The sequence below is a fragment of the Girardinichthys multiradiatus genome, chromosome 15 (assembly GCF_021462225.1).
Source record: "Girardinichthys multiradiatus isolate DD_20200921_A chromosome 15, DD_fGirMul_XY1, whole genome shotgun sequence".
In the NCBI taxonomy this organism is placed as follows: Eukaryota; Metazoa; Chordata; class Actinopteri; order Cyprinodontiformes; family Goodeidae; genus Girardinichthys; species Girardinichthys multiradiatus.
This window is the reverse complement of record NC_061808.1, coordinates 40,050,914-40,070,458: the sequence shown is the minus strand read 5'-3', so window position 1 is coordinate 40,070,458 and position 19,545 is coordinate 40,050,914. Positions and strand designations below refer to the sequence as shown.

General features: G+C 38.6%; 1 protein-coding gene across 5 annotated transcripts in view; it reads left to right on the top strand.

Moving 5' to 3' along the window:
• The window catches only part of cep85l (centrosomal protein 85, like), a 69,250-nt gene that overhangs the window by 26,167 nt on the left and 23,538 nt on the right, over positions 1–19,545 (top strand). For 3 of the 5 annotated variants that reach the window (XM_047388656.1, XM_047388654.1, XM_047388653.1), the window contains exons 2-4: positions 4,623–4,784; positions 7,554–8,395; positions 19,222–19,307. In XM_047388656.1, coding sequence (XP_047244612.1) covers positions 4,623–4,784; positions 7,554–8,395; positions 19,222–19,307 — 1,090 coding nt within the window. The remainder of the gene's footprint in view (positions 1–4,622; positions 4,785–7,553; positions 8,396–19,221; positions 19,308–19,545) is intronic. The other 2 variants (XM_047388655.1, XM_047388657.1) reach the window with 2 other exon arrangements.

The window sequence follows — 19,545 nt, the reverse complement described above, 5'->3', positions numbered from 1 at the left end:
CATCAGAGTTGACAAAAATCATTTGCAGGGTTCCCCAAGGTTCTAGGGACCCGGGGACCCCTCATATTATAAATATCTACATGTTCCCCCAACTCACATCATAACAAACAACAAGATAAATTAAAGCTGCAAGCAGCATTGGGCAACCCTAGTAGCTCAGTGCCGCGTGGCCTGTGTAGCGACCGCGGGAGCCTGGCATCGCCGCCTCCACACCACCGATGAGGCCACCGCTCGGATCCACACATCACAACTAGGTTGATCTTTGGTCATACCAAGTTCTGCTCTGGCGAGAAGCATTCAAAATTTGGGCAAATTCTGATCTTCCCGATAGAAGCTGGAATCACTTGGTTGTTAGTGGGCGGTGCTAGAGTGATGTCATCAGTTGACTGTACAAACATGTTCAGCATTTGTCCATGATGATGCGTTCCAAATTTGAAGTGGATCCGATGATGTCTGAGGGAGATATTGCAGTTAAGGTTTCCAAGGGGGTGCCGTTGACCCAAATTTCAACGTAATTCATCAGAGCTGCTTGGGGGAGGACAAAGAAAAACAGCTTGAAGCTTGAATGAGTGAGAGTTTAAAAAGAGGATATCCAACAGTGAAACATGACTTCCTGTTCTAAGTGGGCAGGGCTAAAGTGATGTCATCAATTGCCTGTGCCAATGTGTTCAGCATTTGTCCATGACGATGTGTCCAAATTTGAGGTGGATCCAGTGATGTATGAGGGAGATAGTTTTAAGTTTCCTTGGGGTTGCTGTTGATATAAATTCCAATGTAAACCAATAGAGCTGTTTGGGGGATGATAAAGATGAATCATACTCAGTTTGGAAAAAATCACACCATGCATGTGTAAACTACAGCCAAACGTAAAGCCATGGCGTGATGTCAGATTCCGCCACGCTGCCATGGCCACACCCAGCCAACCTCTCTGTACTGGAGACCAACTTAGACCATCATGTTAACTGTCATGGGGGAGTGTTTCATGTTGATTAGGTGAAAGGGAGATAAAATGTGGACCTTCCATAGTAAAACATGACAGTTCCTGTTGTATGCAGATCCATCTTAGAAGTTTTCGAGTCTCTGCGACGTACCTTGAGGGAGCTATGACAGTTTCGTTTTTTATGGCAAGAACTCAAAGTTTGAGCCTTGGCTACGCCCATATGCCTTCATGCAGCAAAAATCTTTTGATAACTTTTGATCACCAATGCCTTGAGAGTATATTTTGTGACTTTGAAGAGTATAAGTCAAAAGCTGTAGAGAAGTTTTCTCAGATTCGATGTGTGTAAATAATAGAAAAACGGCAGCTTTGATTCAAAATGGCCGACTTCCTGTGGGGTTTAGGCAATGGGTCCAAGAGACTTTTTTGTAGGTCCTGAGAAGTTACATATGTGTTTCAAATTTCATAATCCTCAGTCAAAGCATGGCTTGGGGCTGACTTTTTTATATCTTCTAGGGGATGCTGTGTAGGAATTAGGCTACGGCCACCAATTATTTCACCCGATATCTGTTGGGGGCTGGACTAAAATTGATCAACTCGAATTTTGTCCGGATTAAATGATATATGTCGAAATTAGAGCCAAACGTATGGCCACGGTGTGATGTCGCACTTCACCGCACCACTGCGGCCACACCTTCCAGCATACAGTCGCTGTGTTCCAAACCAAGTTAGGCCAACTTCTTTCCTGTCTTCTGACACACTTTCAAGTTGATTGGGTCAAGAGGGTCAGAGAGGAAACTTTCAAAGCAAAATAAGTGACTTCCTGTTCTCAGGGTGCCTAGCTTTGATGATGTCATAATTTAAACAAATAGGACTGTTGGTTACCTGAAAGGGATAAATCATATCCAGTTTGGTCTAATTCAGCCTTTCTATATGAAAGTTATAGCTGTTTGAATTTTTTGGCAAGAAGGCAAACTTTGAAGCCTGGCCCTGCCCCTTCAACATTCTCAAAAACTCTTGAATTGTACAACCTTTGATCCACCATGCCTTTAAGGGCATACTGACCAAATTTGAAGCTGATAGCTCAAGATCCCTAGGAGTTCGTCAAGGTTCTCCATGAATTAAATGTCAAAATGACCTTTTGACCTAAAACGGCCGACTTCCTATTTGTTTTGGGACATACCTCCCATTGACTTTTTTGCTTGTTTTGGAAGGTTCTACGTGTGTATCAAATTTCAAATCTGTACCAGTAGACCAAAGTTCAGTTTAGGGGGGCACTATTGACCTATTTTTATTGCGACCTTTTCTAAACCCTTCAAGTAGGTAATTTTAAACCAGGACTGACAACCGTGCAAAATACAGTGAGTTTTTGTATATGTTTAGGACTCCAAAAACTCAATTCATTTGATGGATGAATAAAAAACGAAGCAATTACAGCAGGCCTAAGTAGCTCTTGCTTGGGCCTAATTACCATAACTATGCAAAAGATACACAGCTTTACATTACATGTCACCAGCTTTGACTGGATGCATAGAACAAATGAATGTGGGGATGTGATATAATTTTCTTCAGTTGAATAAAAACACAACTGAAGTAATAATAATTATTTTTGGACCAAAAGAGGAAGGATCAAGAGTCAGCACACAGCCTCACTTACTACAGCTAGAAACCACATACAGTGGGGAGAACAAGTATTTGATACGCTGCCGATTTTGCAGGTTTTCCCTCTTGCAAACCATGTAGAAGTCTTTAATTTTTTATCATAGGTACTCTTTAATTATGAGTGACAAAATCTAAAACAAAAATCCAGAAAACGATTTTTAAGTAATTAGCTTGCATGACATAAGTATTTGATGCATCAGAAAAACAAAACTTAATATTTGGCACAGAAACCTTTGTTTACAATTACAGATATAAGATGTTTCCTGTAGCTCTTCACGAGGTTTGCATGCAGTGCAGCAGGGATTTTAGACCACTCCTCCATACAGATCTTCTCCAAATCCTTCAGGTTTTGGGGGAGCAGCTGGGCTAAAAAATTTTTCTTAGTTAGAAAATGTATATTGAATACATGGATCAGAGGCAAACCACCAACATTTACAGTTTCTTTAAAAAAAAATTTAAAGTTATGCCAATGGAACAAACGGGAGATTGTTCAGGCCTCCACCTGAGTCTTCTGGAGTTCCTGACAAAGCAAATCAGGTTGGATTGAGTTAAATGTTCTGGAGAAATCAAAGAACATGATCCTCACAGTGCTGCTGGCTTTGTCCAGATGACAGTGGGTTTGTTGAAGTAGATGTATAATGGCACCTTCAACTCCAACTCCAAAGCTATAAGCAAACTGTTGGGTGAGTTTTCTTTGGTACTTTCTTTGCCTGCTGTAATGCCCTTTTTTTTAGTGTTTTTAATGTGTCCACAAGATGCCCCCATCTTTATTTGTTGTATTTGCAATTGTTATTATGTCCGCTGACGACGAGGAAGCCATACGGTCCTACTCCAGCCGGCTGCCGCTGCTGCAGTCTGGTGGATCTTCCGCTTTACTTTGAGAGCATTGGAATATCCAACGCGGACTGAAAATGCTGCGCAAATTTGTCAAGATCATGATTTCTCAAATGATATTTGTGGGATCAGTGAAGCATGTTATTTTTCAAAACCAATCACATAAACAGAATATCGATGATGTTTTAAAAACATTTCTAGTTCCCACAGTTCCTAAATGCAACACCTGGGAATATTTCCTTTAGTCGCCTAAGCTGTCAGTCATTCCACACCCCATGCCATCTATGTCCCACCCCCACACTGAGGGAGCAGCAGTTTGAAACTGAAAAATAAATCTGAATCTGAAAAGTTGTTTTAAACATTTCTTTTCAGTTTTAAATCTTTTGTTTTTCAGTTTCAAATCCTTTTTTTTTTAGTTTCAAAAATATTGTTGAGTTTCAAAAATATTTTTCAGTGTCAAATCTTTTTTTTCAGTTGCAAAATTACTTTTCAGTTTCAAATCCTTTTTTTTCAGTTTCCAAAAAAATGTTTTCGGACAAACTTTATGGCCCCAATTTAGCTCCATACTGGTTTTAGTCTAAAAATGCTACTATATATATATACATATATATATTATATTTTTTTTAACCTGTTAACATGGTTTTTGAACACTGGGATGAAACCATAAATGCACCTGACCAACATGCAAACTCCAAATGCCAGCTGTGAGGTGTCACCAGCAACAACAATTCCACCATGCAACTCTACTAAAATCCTATTTTTATTTAAACAAAAAATATGGCAACTCAACACACAACAGGGATGGATTTATCATCCTTAAGATAAGCTTTTGAAATCTACAATCTTTCCCACATATCTTCTAATATCCTGTAATGAAAAACCACCCCCTTGAATAAAGCTACTACTCTAATAATTTATTTGTGGTAGAATTGTCTGCGACCACCTACTGTATGCCATTTACTAAAAAACCCTTTGCAATACAGGGAGTCCCTGCATTATTGTGACAAGAAAAATATTCAAATCATTGTCAACATCTTATTTGTGACAGCAGAAAAAGTTATATTAACAAATTATCCTATGAGTATTTCTCTTGTCTGGGTATCAACAACCATATAACATACTAGTCAGTTGGCCCACTGGGAAACCCCAGTTTGTTTCAAACATTTAAGATTTTGGGTTGTTATTTCAGGGCCCAGTTGTGACTCTGTTGGATGGGTTCCGGGACACAAATCAACCTGGTTCAGTAGCCTCCCTTGGTCTGGAAGCAGGATTTCTGATGGACGAAGACAAAGCACTGTGTCTGACAGCAGTGATACAGGAATTGGTACTTACTGCTCCGAGAGTTTGGAAGGTGGGTTTTCATGCCTTACTGTATTTCAAGTCTAAGTAAAAGTGTTGTAGAAACTCAGTCAACCACAAAATAGTGTTATAGTTACTGTAACTTAACAGGGATGCTGTGTTCTCATTAAAACATTGTGCATATCTTCTACTTTTCATATCTTCTACTTTTCAGATTGCATGAAACAAGACATTCTGCCACATTTTAGGGAATCGTCCCACCATACTCAGGCATGACAGCATCCTTGCTGCTATCTGAAACAGACCAAACAAAATTTCTATTTGACCCAGGACCACATCAGCTTGAAGAAAAACTTCAGTTCTATAAATGTTTCTTTAACAACCCACAGAGCTGAGATTGGATTTTAGCATGCACTAGTCAATGTTAGGATTACATTTAGACCTGATTTGGACCTGAATATTAGGTGTACATCAAGAAAGACTGGCTGGCATAAAAGTAAACTTTATTTCAATTTGATTCAGTTTAATGAAATGATTTAATAATTTTACAGTTGCAACAGTGTGGTAATAATATCAGTGTGCAGAAAAGCTGGTATTTTTGTTTGAGAGTTAAAACGTCCAATAAATGAGGAAGGAAATTTGAACTAATTTGTACAGCACTGGTGGACAGAAACAACACACATTTTTGTATAAACTTGTTGTCAAACATTCATGTTGTGCACTGACAAATAACACCCTTTCTATTGCCCCCTTTCCACTAGTCCCTACTCAGTTTGGTTTGGGTTACAGCCCTACTCGCATTTTAGTTGTGCTGAGAGCACAACGTCCAAAGACTTTCGGTCACTGATTGGGTTGGGGGCGGCGTCGCTAGTCACAGCAAACATATTATAATAACTAATATCTTCAACCGTTAAATTGTTGTACCGTCGGCTAATTGTGTATATGACCACTATAGCAAGTTAGCATTAGGTAGAGTTAGCTTAACCTCACATGTCCTTTAGCATGTACCCTTCAGTTTGATAGCGTTCCATAGCTGCATTTCCATTGACCAAAAAATTGCACAAATTGTAAATACAAACATACATTTTTTTAATGGAAACACGACAATTTCAAAAAACTCCCGTTTTTCAATAAAAAGTTTTTTGCGCCATGATGAGGTGGTTTTTTGGCCATATTGAAATTGGTGTATTTCGCAAAATTACAATTGAAACACATTTTCACATAACACAAGTTACGTGATCAACAACTGGATGTTACTACTAACAAAAAAGATGAAGAAATCGTCAGGAAGTTGTAGGATGATGTTATTGTATTTGCAAGCTTTTTTACGAATGATTTTAATTGCATTTCTTCTTTAATGGAAACACCACCATTGCGAAATTGTGTTTTTTCGACATTAGCAGAATATCGACAAAGTTTGCCGCATATTTGTAATGGAAACCCAGTTTTCCCCTTTTTTGTACTTATCTAGAGTGCTTTCTCTTGCTGCCCACAGTCTTCTCTGGTTTTCTTCTTTCACTCTGAGTCTGAAAACAGCCATAGACTGAGCAGCAGTCAAGGCTTTTGACAGCCTTGCTATTGACAACTCCGCCCACATTAAGATGGTACTCCATTGTAATGGAAAACAAACCAAAATGCCGACCAGACCCGAGTAGAGTAGATACTAAAAAAAGGGTATAAATCAACATAAATGAGGTTCAGTTTCTTTCAATAACAGAACAATTTCAGTTGCTCAGCATGAATTGTATTTTTCATTGAATGGATTTTGAACAACAAAATGGTCACTGAGAAAGGCAGTGGTTTCAAAGGTTTTGTTAAATCTGTCTATAGTTTAGTTAAAGTAGTACAGAGCCTGGTGCAGCTGTGCCAGCAGAACAGTTTGGATTATGATCAGTGAGTAAATGAAAATCAGTCTCCCAGAATGAAAACAGGAAATGGTGCATTGTTTTTAAACCACAACTCAAGACTATGCCCTGCTATCCTTACCAAATGTGCTTCTACAGGAATCATGGAGCATGCTTATATTTTCACAAACTGTTTTTCTGTTTTATTTTCATTATGGAATCTGTGGTGTGTTAATTTGTATAGTTAAATTTATTTAGGTTTAGAACCTAATGGACCAGCAATGGAATTCTTACTACAACCTGACGTACACTAAAATCAACAAAAATGCGTATGCACAAAAAAATTCAGATGTATGAAAGTGTACCTGCGCATGAATTCAAACACATCTCATGATGTTAAAGACAGGGCCATGTTTATCATCTGTAGAAGGAGAACATAAAATTGTTGGCAGCTGTAGCTCAGCAGATGCCCCCTTCGAGGAAAGTGTAACACCTAAACACAGAACCATAACTACAGAGATACAGAAACTTCGGATAACCAAACCTATTCTAACTATAAGCTTTAATAAAAAGGAAAGTTTTCAGCATAGTCTTTCCACGGAATTTCCTCGGACATTTGTATAAAAGGCAGTGATAGAATTTAAACCTATACCTTAGAAGTCACACATAGGGGAGCAAACCTTATGGGCTTTTTCATGCAAATTCTGCTTCATGTTTGTAATAGGAGGATCACAAATGCACTGTTATAATTGTATGCAGTTTTACATACCTAACCTTTCAGAGGGAATTCTTGTCTTAGACATAACTTAATATCAAAACACCTGATCAGGGCTCACAGTGAACACAGTGTCTACACCCCTAAGCTTTTTATGTTGTCATGCTTACTATATATTTATAATAATGCTGTTTAACTTGTTATCTATTCATATGCTCAAATCAAAAACACTCTGTAATATAATGTGCTTTTGTGTCAACAGATGACTCCAGTTCCAATACAACTCCATTGTTTTTCCTTCCTCTGTCACAACATAACTTAAACAAGGAAGAAGATGGCGTCCCTTCTGCTCCTGCCATGTCATCTCCTTCGTCCTCACCAAGAATACTAAAAACGCCCTCTTTTCTACATAGCCCGGACCACTGGAACAGGTCTTTGCACATTAATAAGCCAGCCACATCTCCTGTAGAAGCACTAAGCAGTATGGACATGAACGGGCATCAACCCATCAGAAGGTCTTCCTCTTTTACTAAGCTGTCGTCAGGGGCTGAAAAGAACTCCATGAAGACATCCAACTATTGTTACAGCCCAGGTAGTGAGGGCTCACTGGATAGAGGTGTACTTCATGGTTATAGAAAAAAAAGTAGGGATTCAAATATCAACCTTTACTTACCTTTATCTTCTACCCTGATCTGCAATAGCTTGCTGCAGAGATCTACTGATGCCAACCCCTGCTATGGGTACAAGCATAACAGTAGATCTACTGGTTTGAAAACAGACCTGTCACCCTCCTCATCTCATTCTTCTCCAGGTAAATACAATTTAAACTGCTATAGTCCACATGAGGCCGAATCTTCTGGGGAAGGTCAACAAGTATATGGCCTCCATTCATCCCACTGGGCTGACTGGCCTGTGCCTCAGAGTTCTGATAGAGGTACGCCCGTTCAGCCAGCTGTTCGAACACAGATGTGGCTGACTAGGCAGTTGGGGTACCAGCCCAAACTGGAAAATAGAAGTGAACCTGGTCAGAACATTGCTCCATGGACAGAAGACTATGGTGTTGATGGTCTCTCACCGTTGCATCAGGAATCCGGACCTAACCAGGTAATAATAATACTGTTATAAAAGTAATTAAAATAAGGAGAAATAGAGCAGTTTTATTTATATAGCGCCAATTCAGAACACGGGAGGTGTCCCACCACGGGACGTCCCACCAGGAGGAGGCCCTGGGGACGGCCCAGGAAACGCTGGAGGGACTATGTTTCTCGGCTGGCCTGGGAACACCTTGGGCTCCCCTCGAGGAGCTGGAGGAAGTGTCTGGGTAGAGGGACATCTGGGTGTCTCTATTGAGTCTGCTGCCATCGCGACCCGGTCCTGGATGAAGCGGTAGAAGACAAGTACGAGTACAATTCACAATACGTTGTCTCAAGGCACTTTACAAAGTTAATTCAATCAAATCATACAGACTTCAAGTCGGGTACATACATTCCAATTAATTCTAACTATCAAACAGTGCAGTCAGATTCAGTTTATTATTGTGTGAATGCTGTAGGCATTCACACTATTGAGATCCTGTTTTTCTTTATTCTTTATTATTCCGTCTTCTTATTCTGGTTGAAAAACTATAAAAATTATCAAAAAGTTGAATGAAACAATAATAGCAGGGGGTTGTGAAAGCATTTTAAAAGTTGAATGGGGTTTCTAGCTGAAAGTATGCAGAAGTAGTTAAATGGCAAATACAGTAAAGTTTTAGCAGAATTTTTGCTGTTTTCCATTCATTCCAATGGGAGCAAAAAATTCATAAAAAGCTGAATATTTTAAAAAGTACAAAAGGTATAAATACCAAAAGTCATAGCCGGAATGATCTGTAAGGGCTGAATATTGTGAAATTTAAACGGTTAAAATAGCACAGAGTATGCAGAAGGAGAAGCGAATCAAAAAGTGTACAGAAGCAACCAGAACTAGAAAAATGGCAGAAGCAGAAGATGCTAAAAAAAATGTCAAAAAGTAATAAGCGATAATTAGCTGAAGAACATATGAAATAGAAGGAGGCAGAAAGAAGAGAAAGAGGATTAAAAAGAAGCAGAAAATGTGAATGCTGAATGAAGGGAGCAGAACATGCTAAAGAAATTTGAAAAAGTAAAAATGATCAAAGAACACAAGAAAGAGAAAAGCAGAAAAGAGAAAGTAACACAAAGGATAGAAAGAGAAAAAGGAAAAAGGGGGGAAAGAAGCAAAAAGAATAGAAAGAGTAGAAAGAGGCAGAAAGGAGAAAAAGAGACAAGAAAAGGGAGGGACAGAAGCAGAGGGATAGAAAGAGAGAAGCTAAAATACTAACATTACTTTTACATCGGCTATTACTTCATTGAAGGCTGACATTCATTTACCCCTACTAGTATGCAAAAAGCGGTGTAAAAGCTGAAATTAGCTAAAATGCTAAGGCTACCTAAATGTCAATGTAGTAAGAATAGCATGTTGGCTAAAATTAACTCAGTCCATTTATAATGCTTCGTACAGCCCATATGCAAAAATCTATGAAATTGCCCTTTAAATGATTAGTACAGCAGTAGAAGCTGTTTAAGCATCTGACATCAAGTGGCTGCTGTTTTGTTGCTCCCCTGGGACCTATGAAGATGGTCTTACCATCGTAAGTCACAGAGTGGTGCTTTCTTACTGGTGAGGTTTTGATAAATTTGGACCTGGTTCTGATGGAGTGTTCCTAACTGGTTCTGATGGATATTTCTACCAGGTTCTGATGGGGAATTCCTCTTGGTACTGATGCAGTTTGGACTTGGTCCTGATAGAAGGTTCCTCGTGGTTCTGAAGGAGATTTGGACCTGGTTCTGGTAGAGTTTTCTTCCTGGTTCTGATAGTTTTCACATAGTTCTGATAGACTTTGGACCTGGTTCGAGCGGAGGTTTGTACTTGGTTCTGATGAATAGTCAGAATAGAGGGAAAGATGAATGCAGCAAAGTACAGAGACATCCTGGATGAAAACCTGCTCCAGAGTGTTTTTGACCTTAGACTGGAGCGACGGTTCATTTTTCAGCAGGACAACGACCCGAAGCCCACAGCCAAGATCTCAAAGGAGTGGCTTCAGAACCACCCTGTGAATGTCCTGGAGTGGCCCAGCCAGAGTCCAGACTTGTATCTGATGGAACATCCGGAGAGATCTGAAAATCGCTTTGCACAGACCTCTCTCATCCAACCTGATGGAGCTTGAGATGTTCTGCAAAGAAGAATGGGCCAAACTGGTGTGCTAAACTTTTGGCGTCATATTCAAAAGGCTTGAGGCTGTAACTGCGGCCAAAGATGGATCAACAAAGTGTTAAGCAAAGGCCTTGAATACTTACGGAAATATGATTTCTTTTCTATTTTTAATAAATTTGCAACAATCTCAAACAAACTTCTTTCAGATTGTCATAATAAGGTGTTGTGTGTAGAATTTCAATGAAAGAGATTAAATTGACAATATTTAGAATAAGGCTGTAACATAACTAAATGTGGAAAAAGTGCAGTGCTGTGAATACTTTGCGGATCATTATTTTAGGGTGTATTCACACTTGCCACTTTTGGTCCGCTTTAAACGGACCAGAGTTTGTTTCCCTCCTTGGTCCGGACCTTTTGCACAGGTGTGAATACACTCAAGCGAACCCTGATCCGGACCACACAACCGGACCGAGACCCACTTTTTGAGGTGGTCTCGGTCCGCTTCCAAACGGACTCTGGTGCGGTTCGCTTATGGTCTGAATACAAACCGGCCCCGATCCGAACCAACTACAAAAAGCGTACGTCTCTTTGGACATAAAAAGCCACCGTAGCCGGTAGCAAAGGTGTGTGTTGTAAGGTAATCCTACCTGATAAACTGTGTGTTGCTTAGCAACGCTACCGGTTTGTTGTGGGACAAGGCACGTAGAGAACGTCGGCGTTCAGCACACATTCTCCAACGGGGTTCCAACATTATAAATGGAACGTCTCAAAGTCTGTGTTGAATGAGCTGCTCTTTACTCTCACAATAACATTGCAGCTGTAATAACGGCATAAATATGCAGAACAGAGGAGCTGCACGCAGCACGTCTACAGCTGTTTTCCTAAATTTCCGGGTCTGTGCTCTGTCCCGCCTCTGTCATTTCTGTCCAATGGGAACAATGATTGTCACCCGCGTGGCTTCGTTTACAAGTAATAGTTCACTTTCAAAAAGTACAATGTGAAAACAAACCACACCAAATGAAAAAAATAAAGTTTGCTTTTGGTCCGGACCAAACAAGCGGACCAAAGGACTTTCCTGGTGTGAATACACCCTTAGTGACAAGTACACCTTCTAAAAGAGAGGTATTATTAAAACTCTTCACTAATGGATTACTGTTTTTGTATAGCAGATTTGTTGATTTCCAGTCATGTTTGACTCAGCAGCTGATGTGTGAGAGTTCTGCTTCTTACATTGGTACAATATCACAATGAACAAACATATATATTTTCTTTGGTTAAATGTGAGGAGGAAGCTCTGTTCTGTCACCAAACAGAATCCCACCAGCTGTGGAGTGATTAAGGTGGTAACTGGCGTCCACCTCTCCCGATGCATGGGCAGCCACATTAAACAGGCTTGCAATATTCTGCATAAGCAACATAATAATTTATAAATATTTAAAGTGGCTAAAACTGTCTTTGCCAGCAAATCAGAACATTTGTTGATATCAGTTTTAAAATGATGAAGTACATGTTGACAAATAAGTGAAACATTAACTTAAAAAATACAATCACACACATACCTCTCCTGTCAACTGTTGATGTGGACGAAAGGAGCATAGCTCTGAATGATGGACGAACACTGTGCCCCTCTTTTTCCAAAGTAAGATTAACTCACAATCAGATATACCAAGAAACTGCTTCATGCATTGAAGACTTATACAGTAAAGCTGGACAGTTTCAAAAAGGCAGGTGTGATCTGCTAAAATAAATGTTTTACATTTGCTTGTAAGCTTTGACTCTTGCAACTGATCACAGTATGTATTGTAATCCTATGTTTATCAAAATGATCAATTGTGATTACAAAAATTCTTTAAAAAGAAGTGTCTCATCTATTCCCTGTAATAGAATGATTTCACATTAGTTTTGTATCATTGGGTCATATGACCTAAAAGCTATTGAAGAAATCATGATTTGTGATTAAAGAAATTGATAAAAAATAGAAAATGCATTAAAATCAGATAAAAAAGAGAGTTTGCCTCATGTATCCATTGTAGTGGAACAATTTCAGACAGATTTTGTGTTCGTGGGTCACATGACTTGGAAGCTATTGAAGAAAAATCACAATTTCTGACCAAATAAATTCCAAAAAAATGTAAAAAGACTTAAAATGGAATAAAAATGCATGTGCCTCATCTATCCACTGTAGGACAATTTCAGACAGATTTTGTGTCAGTGGGTCACATGACCTGTAAGCTATTAAAGAAAAATGCTAATTTTTGACCCACAAAATTACTTAAAAATGTAAAAAGGCTTAAAATAGAATAAAGATGTGTGTGCCTCATCTATGTAATCTAACAGCATGATTTACCATTGTTTTTGTTTCAGTTGGTCACAAGACAAGGAATTTATTTATTTTTATTTCCCAAGAGTGTTTGGTTCGGAAACTTATTGACAGTCCCTAAGTGAACCATCGCGCGTCAGAAGAGGGAGCAACAGAGAGCAGCTAGCCGAAATCTGAGTTCCTGAATCGGATCAACCGTGAGCTAGATGTCGCTAACTCCGAGGAGCTTGAATATCCAATATCCAACTTCAAACTAACTTCACCGCGGTCATTATTGTCGCGGTTTGTGCCCGTCCTGTGATTATTCAGCAAATAAAGCCGAGCCACACTCAGTTGCATCTGCCATTGTACACAAGAGACAGGTACAACCAAGGGTAGCTCCTCCCCAGCTGGCTTGTTAACGTCGAATCACTGTTGAATCAACATCAGCTACTTGTGTTGGATAACCGTTGAATTTTGTTTTTGCTTTTGCAAATCTAATCAACGTTGAAATAGCAACGTCATTTCTACGACACGTTTCTCAACATTGGTTAATTTGCCAACATTGAGTCAATGTCAATCTTTATTTAGATTTTGTAAATCTAATTAGCGTCGAAGCAACATGACATGTTGCCAATATTAAATCAATACTGATTCTAGTTTAGATTTTGGAATACTAATCATTGTGGAAATTTCATAATTACTATTAAGTCCTGCCTTTTAACATAGTTTGACACAGAAAATATTTTTATCCACCGTTTTAACCTAAGTATTGATGTGCTGAACCATATAGCTCCACAGCAAACACCTTGAAATTGATACATTAATATTTGCAGAACACTGACCTGAAACAAAATAATTATTTGTACAGTCTTTGTTTTGTATTGGAACCAAGTTTAAATTTTTCCAAGTGATGTATTTAATCTCACCATATAAAAAAGCATGCCTTCCTAATTGGACACAATTCTATCTTTACTACCCAAGACATAGCAATCATAAAAATGTTTTGTCTGGAAAATAATTTAATCTACTTTACATGTTCACAATACACAGTCAGATAGGAAGAATCCAATCCGAAACCAGGGAGATTAAAAAAACAAAAAATACTTTTCATAATATTAGAAACTACTTTATTATTTTAGAATATAATAAAAAAATAGCCCAACATTGAAGCTTGGAGGGAAATCTTACCCATTTCTGCTTCGGCTTTTAGCAACTGAAGAAATCTATGCTTTCAAGTCCATATCTTTTGAAACACTAATAAACACAATAAATGTTATTTGGTGCAACATATTAGATTTAAGCAGTTAACAAAACACAGTATGTAGTGAAAAACCAAAATGTAGTATGTTCTGGGGAAAACTGTTCTGCAACTTTCAAACTGTTTTATGATGAAAATGGCAAAATGGGCAACACTGAACAGGGGCAGGGAATCTTCCCTACTTCTTTTGGCCTTCGCCTCCCATCCTCTCTCGTGCATACTTCGAGGATTTTGAAATATACTTATCCAGTCTGGTTGTCATTGTGTTGAATGAGAGGAAGACGGTGTCTGAAGAGGGGAAGAAAAACATCAGATCAATATTAGCAAACACTAGCCTCTCAATAGCAACAAAATACCAACACACACCAAATTGCCTTATGTTACTGCATTATCTATCAAAGCACATTGAACATAGGATGATGAGACAGGGCTAATATATAAAATTTAGAGCATGCTCTGTAGAGTCCAAATAAAAATGATTTGCTTATGAATTATTCTGCTTACCATATTCAATTATTGTAAGTAAATTCTACGTATTTATATAGCAGCTCTCACAGAGAAGACTCAGAATTCTTCACAAGATAGAAAACAAATATACGTCATACAATTTACCCTCTAAGCTACTAAGTTAAAGAAAACTCACCGTGTATTATCTTGTACAATTGAGTCGTCATGAAGGCAATCTTCCCACTTCCTCTGAGGCTCATTTTGGCCATCATAAAGCAGATTTATCTTAAAATGTTATAGTGCAATCTAGTTCATTATGAAAATATGGCAAAGAGTGAGCAAGGGGGTGTGTGAGGGACCATTTTGTCAAGTTTACTCCATTTCCATAAATGTTCTTCAACTTATCAAAACTACTGGATCACGTAGTTTGTGTTGTTCATATTACCTGGACCACAATACTCTAAAGCAAAAAAATGAATAAAGATACTTATGCAGCCGTTGTCATTTTGACCAGATCTGCAGCATCAACGCCCTCCAAAATCTAGTTAGACTGTTTTGGAGTCAAATTTGACCCCAATACCACCTGACTTACCTGCAACAGTGCTAGTAGGTCGTTGGTAAATGCTGCTGTTGACTGTATGCCCAAAATTAACCGTTCAAAGTTTACATAATGTCATGGGGTTATTATGAAATGTGATTTACAAAACATTACTTACTGCTGTTGTAGCTACCGCCAATACAGACGGTCCAAACCGGTCAAGCCGCCCAAATCTCTGACAAAGAGGACGCATCTACTTCACCAATGCGCAAGCGGTTGTTGCCTCCACACTGTTGACAGACACACCGTTCACCAATTGCGTTTGAACGATGTTCAAATATGGCCAATCAGACGTTGCTCCCATTGACATATGTGCAAACGGACTGTTCCCACTGCCACTGTTGCCAAAGTACACCGGGAGAAAGAAAAAAAACTACGCCGCTAGATGAAGAAAGGGCTTTATCATGACTCGATTCAAACATCAGATTCAGAGTTGAGCTTTTAAAATTGCATCATCATTCATGTATGAACACTTTTTCAACGGTTAATTAATCAACATTGTTTGGATGTTGGAACGATGTTCAACTGACATATTTCAGCAAAATTTACAAAAGTCATGTTTGTAAAAATAATGTTGATAAGACATACAACTCAAAAATGGTTGATATTTCAATGCTGATTCTCGGGTGAGTTAACAACACTAATATCAGTTGAATGCCCGCTGGGTCCCAAAGCGCGTCTGTCCACACTTTGCTCAGAGGCGTCTAGAGCATTTTTGACACGCATCTAGAGCGTCTGACTTCAAAGTGCACAAGCGTCCAACTTGAGGCGTTGGACGCCTTTTGACGCTGAAATTGCGTTTGGTCTGAACGCATCATTATTCTCTTCTATTAATGATGAGAAATTTGTGTTTATTTGTGTTTATTTTGGGTAAGAGTTATTATCTGTCAAAATAAGTTCAGTGTTCCACACCAGTTGGTGAAACGATTAATAACACCAGAGTGTATCTCTGATCTCTATTTGTAATAAATAATTTTTGGTTAGAATGTATTACTGCTGATTATTTTTTTAATTATAATGTTTGATAAATGTTTACAATCCGTAATCTTAAATACTTAACAGTATTTTACTGCCTCTTTGTTTAGTACCAATGTTAAATTGTTGTAATGTAAGTTATTAAGCTAGATGGAAATAACTGGAATTTAGACTCTCCACAAACTTTTATCTTCAGGGCACTATAGTGAACAATAGGAAAGACAGAGAGAAGAACCTGGTGAAGTTAACATTATCAGTATGGCAATAATAATAATAATAATTATTATTTATTTATTTAAAACAGGGACAATATACAGTATACATTAACCATTAGAGGAGAGATGCACTGTATTAGGTTAAAGCTGTAAGTGCTAATTTCCACCTGTAGTCCCTGCCCCATCTAGTACATACAAACAAAACAAAATATAAATAAATACAAAAAAACAGCCGGATGCTATTCAATAAATATAAAATGCAACTAAAAACAAAACAAAAAAAACACTTTAAAACACACTGACACCATTTTACTAAATATAATACAGGTCCTTCTCAAAATATTAGCATATTGTGATAAAGTTCATTATTTTCCATAACGTAATGATGAAAATTTAACATTCATATATTTTAGATTCATGGCACACTAACTGAAATATTTCAGGTCTTTTATTGTCTTAATACGGATGATTTTGGCATACAGCTCATGAAAACCCAAAATTCCTATCTCACAAAATTAGCATATCATTAAAAGGGTCTCTAAACGAGCTATGAACCTAATCATCTGAATCAACGAGTTAACTCTAAACACCTGCAAAAGATTCCTGAGGCCTTTAAAACTCCCAGCCTGGTTCATCACTCAAAACCCCAATCATGGGTAAGACTGCCGACCTGACTGCTGTCCAGAAGGCCACTACTGACACGCTCAAGCAAGAGGGTAAGACACAGAAAGAAATTTCTGAACGAATAGGCTGTTCCCAGAGTGCTGAATCAAGGCACCTCAGTGGGAAGTCTGTGGAAAGGAAAAAGTGTGGCAGAAAACGCTGCACAACGAGAAGAGGTGACCGGACCCTGAGGAAGATTGTGGAGAAGGGCCGATTCCAGACCTTGGGGGACCTGCGGAAGCAGTGGACTGAGTCTGGAGTAGAAATATCCAGAGCCACCGTGCACAGGCGTGTGCAGAAAATGGGCTACAGGTGCCGCATTCCCTAGGTCAAGCCACTTTTGAACCAGAAACAGCGGCAGAAGCGCCTGACCTGGGCTACAGAGAAGCAGCACTGGACTGTTGCTCAGTGGTCCAAAGTACTTTTTTCGGATGAAAGCAAATTCTGCATGTCATTCAGAAATCAAGGTGCCAGAGTCTGGAGGAAGACTGGGGAGAAGGAAATGCCAAAATGCCAGAAGTCCAGTGTCAAGTACCCACAGTCAGTGATGGTCTGGGGTGCCGTGTCAGCTGCTGGTGTTGGTCCACTGTGTTTTATCAAGGGCAGGGTCAATGCAGCTAGCTATCAGGAGATTTTGGAGCACTTCATGCTTCCATCTGCTGAAAAGCTTTATGGAGATGAAGATTTCATTTTTCAGCACGACCTGGCACCTGCTCACAGTGCCAAAACCACTGGTAAATGGTTTACTGACCATGGTATCACTGTGCTCAATTGGCCTGCCAACTCTCCTGACCTGAACCCCATAGAGAATCTGTGGGATATTGTGAAGAGAACGTTGAGAGACTCAAGACCCAACACTCTGGATGAGCTAAAGGCCGCTATCGAAGCATCCTGGGCCTCCATAAGACCTCAGCAGTGCCACAGGCTGATTGCCTCCATGCCACGCCGCATTGAAGCAGTCATTTCTGCAAAAGGATTCCCGACCAAGTATTGAGTGCATAACTGTACATGATTATTTGAAGGTTGACGTTTTTTGTATTAAAAACACTTTTCTTTTATTGGTCGGATGAAATATGCTAATTTTGTGAGATAGGAATTTTGGGTTTTCATGAGCTGTATGCCAAAATCATTCGTATTAAGACAATAAAAGACCTGAAATATTTCAGTTAGTGTGCAATGAATCTAAAATATATGAATGTTAAATTTTCATCATTACATTATGGAAAATAATGAGCTTTATCAAAATATGCTAATATTTTGAGAAGGACCTGTACACTATCAGGCAGATAAACACAATGTCTATACAACAAGTCATCACATCCATACTCTCAAAACCTCTAAGCAGGCGGCTCCACACACATCAGTTTACATTGTGTGAACAGGTTTGATTTAAAAGAAGACATTTGTTTGTCATGTGTGAGAACTTATGAAAGTCTGTACATTGCAATAAGTCTATTGGCAAAGCAGTCCACTGCTGTGTGGCCACACTTAAGAACGCTGTTTTACCAAAAGTGGTTCTACATTTGGGAACCCTACACTCACTGCGAATAGTTAAACAAGTAAATCGAGATGTTTTCCCAGAGCTGAGGGATAGGATTTTTTTTAAAAGAGGGGCAGCAAAACCATGAGTAATCTCGAAAAGCAGAGATGAGTTGTGTACCAGATTAAATTTTCGAAACTGGGGCATGGCGCCGGTGGTGTAGGGGATAAGCGCTCAACCATGTGCAGAGACTATAGTCCTCAGTGCGGCTGTCCCAGGTTGGAGTCCCAGACCCGGCGACCTTTGCCAAATGTCTCTCCCTCTCCTTGCCCCTCTCTCCTGTCTACTTACTATCGATAAATGAAAAATAAAGGCCTCTAGTGCTGCAAAAAAAATTTAATAAAAAAAAAAAGAAAATTCTCAAAACGGAGTATATTATACTTGGTAAGAATATGACAATGATGAAACCAACATGTCTTCTTATCATGAATCTTGTATGTATATGTATATATATATGTATATATATATATGTATGTATGTATATGTATATATATATATATATGTGTGTATACATATATATGTATGTATATATATATATATAAATATATATATATGTGTGTATATATATATATGTGTATATATATATATATACATATATATATATATATATATATATATATATACATACCCACACACACAGATGTGCACACACACCACACCCAGCATGATATCGTGTAGTTGGGGACTCTACTAATATGTTTAATGTGTTTGTGTGCAACCAGATGCTCATGGGAACTTTCATTCCTGTTAACACTCTGCTGAAGGTTAAGGAGAAGCTGCTGAGGGAGAGAGAATTGGAGATACAAAGGTACTGCAGCTATCATGCAGCTACAACTGCTACAATTCTTATCAGTTAGAGGTTTATTGAAGATAATTAGCTGAGTTTACTGTGATTTCCTTTTAGGTTTTTTTTTTCTTGCTACTGAATTCCTGCCTGGTTTTCTCCTCCTCAGGAGTAATGTTTTTTCCTATTTTGTAATAATTTTATGTTATTATAAAAATACTGACTTGGTATATGATTTTTTAGTTCTTTCTGTACTCAATGT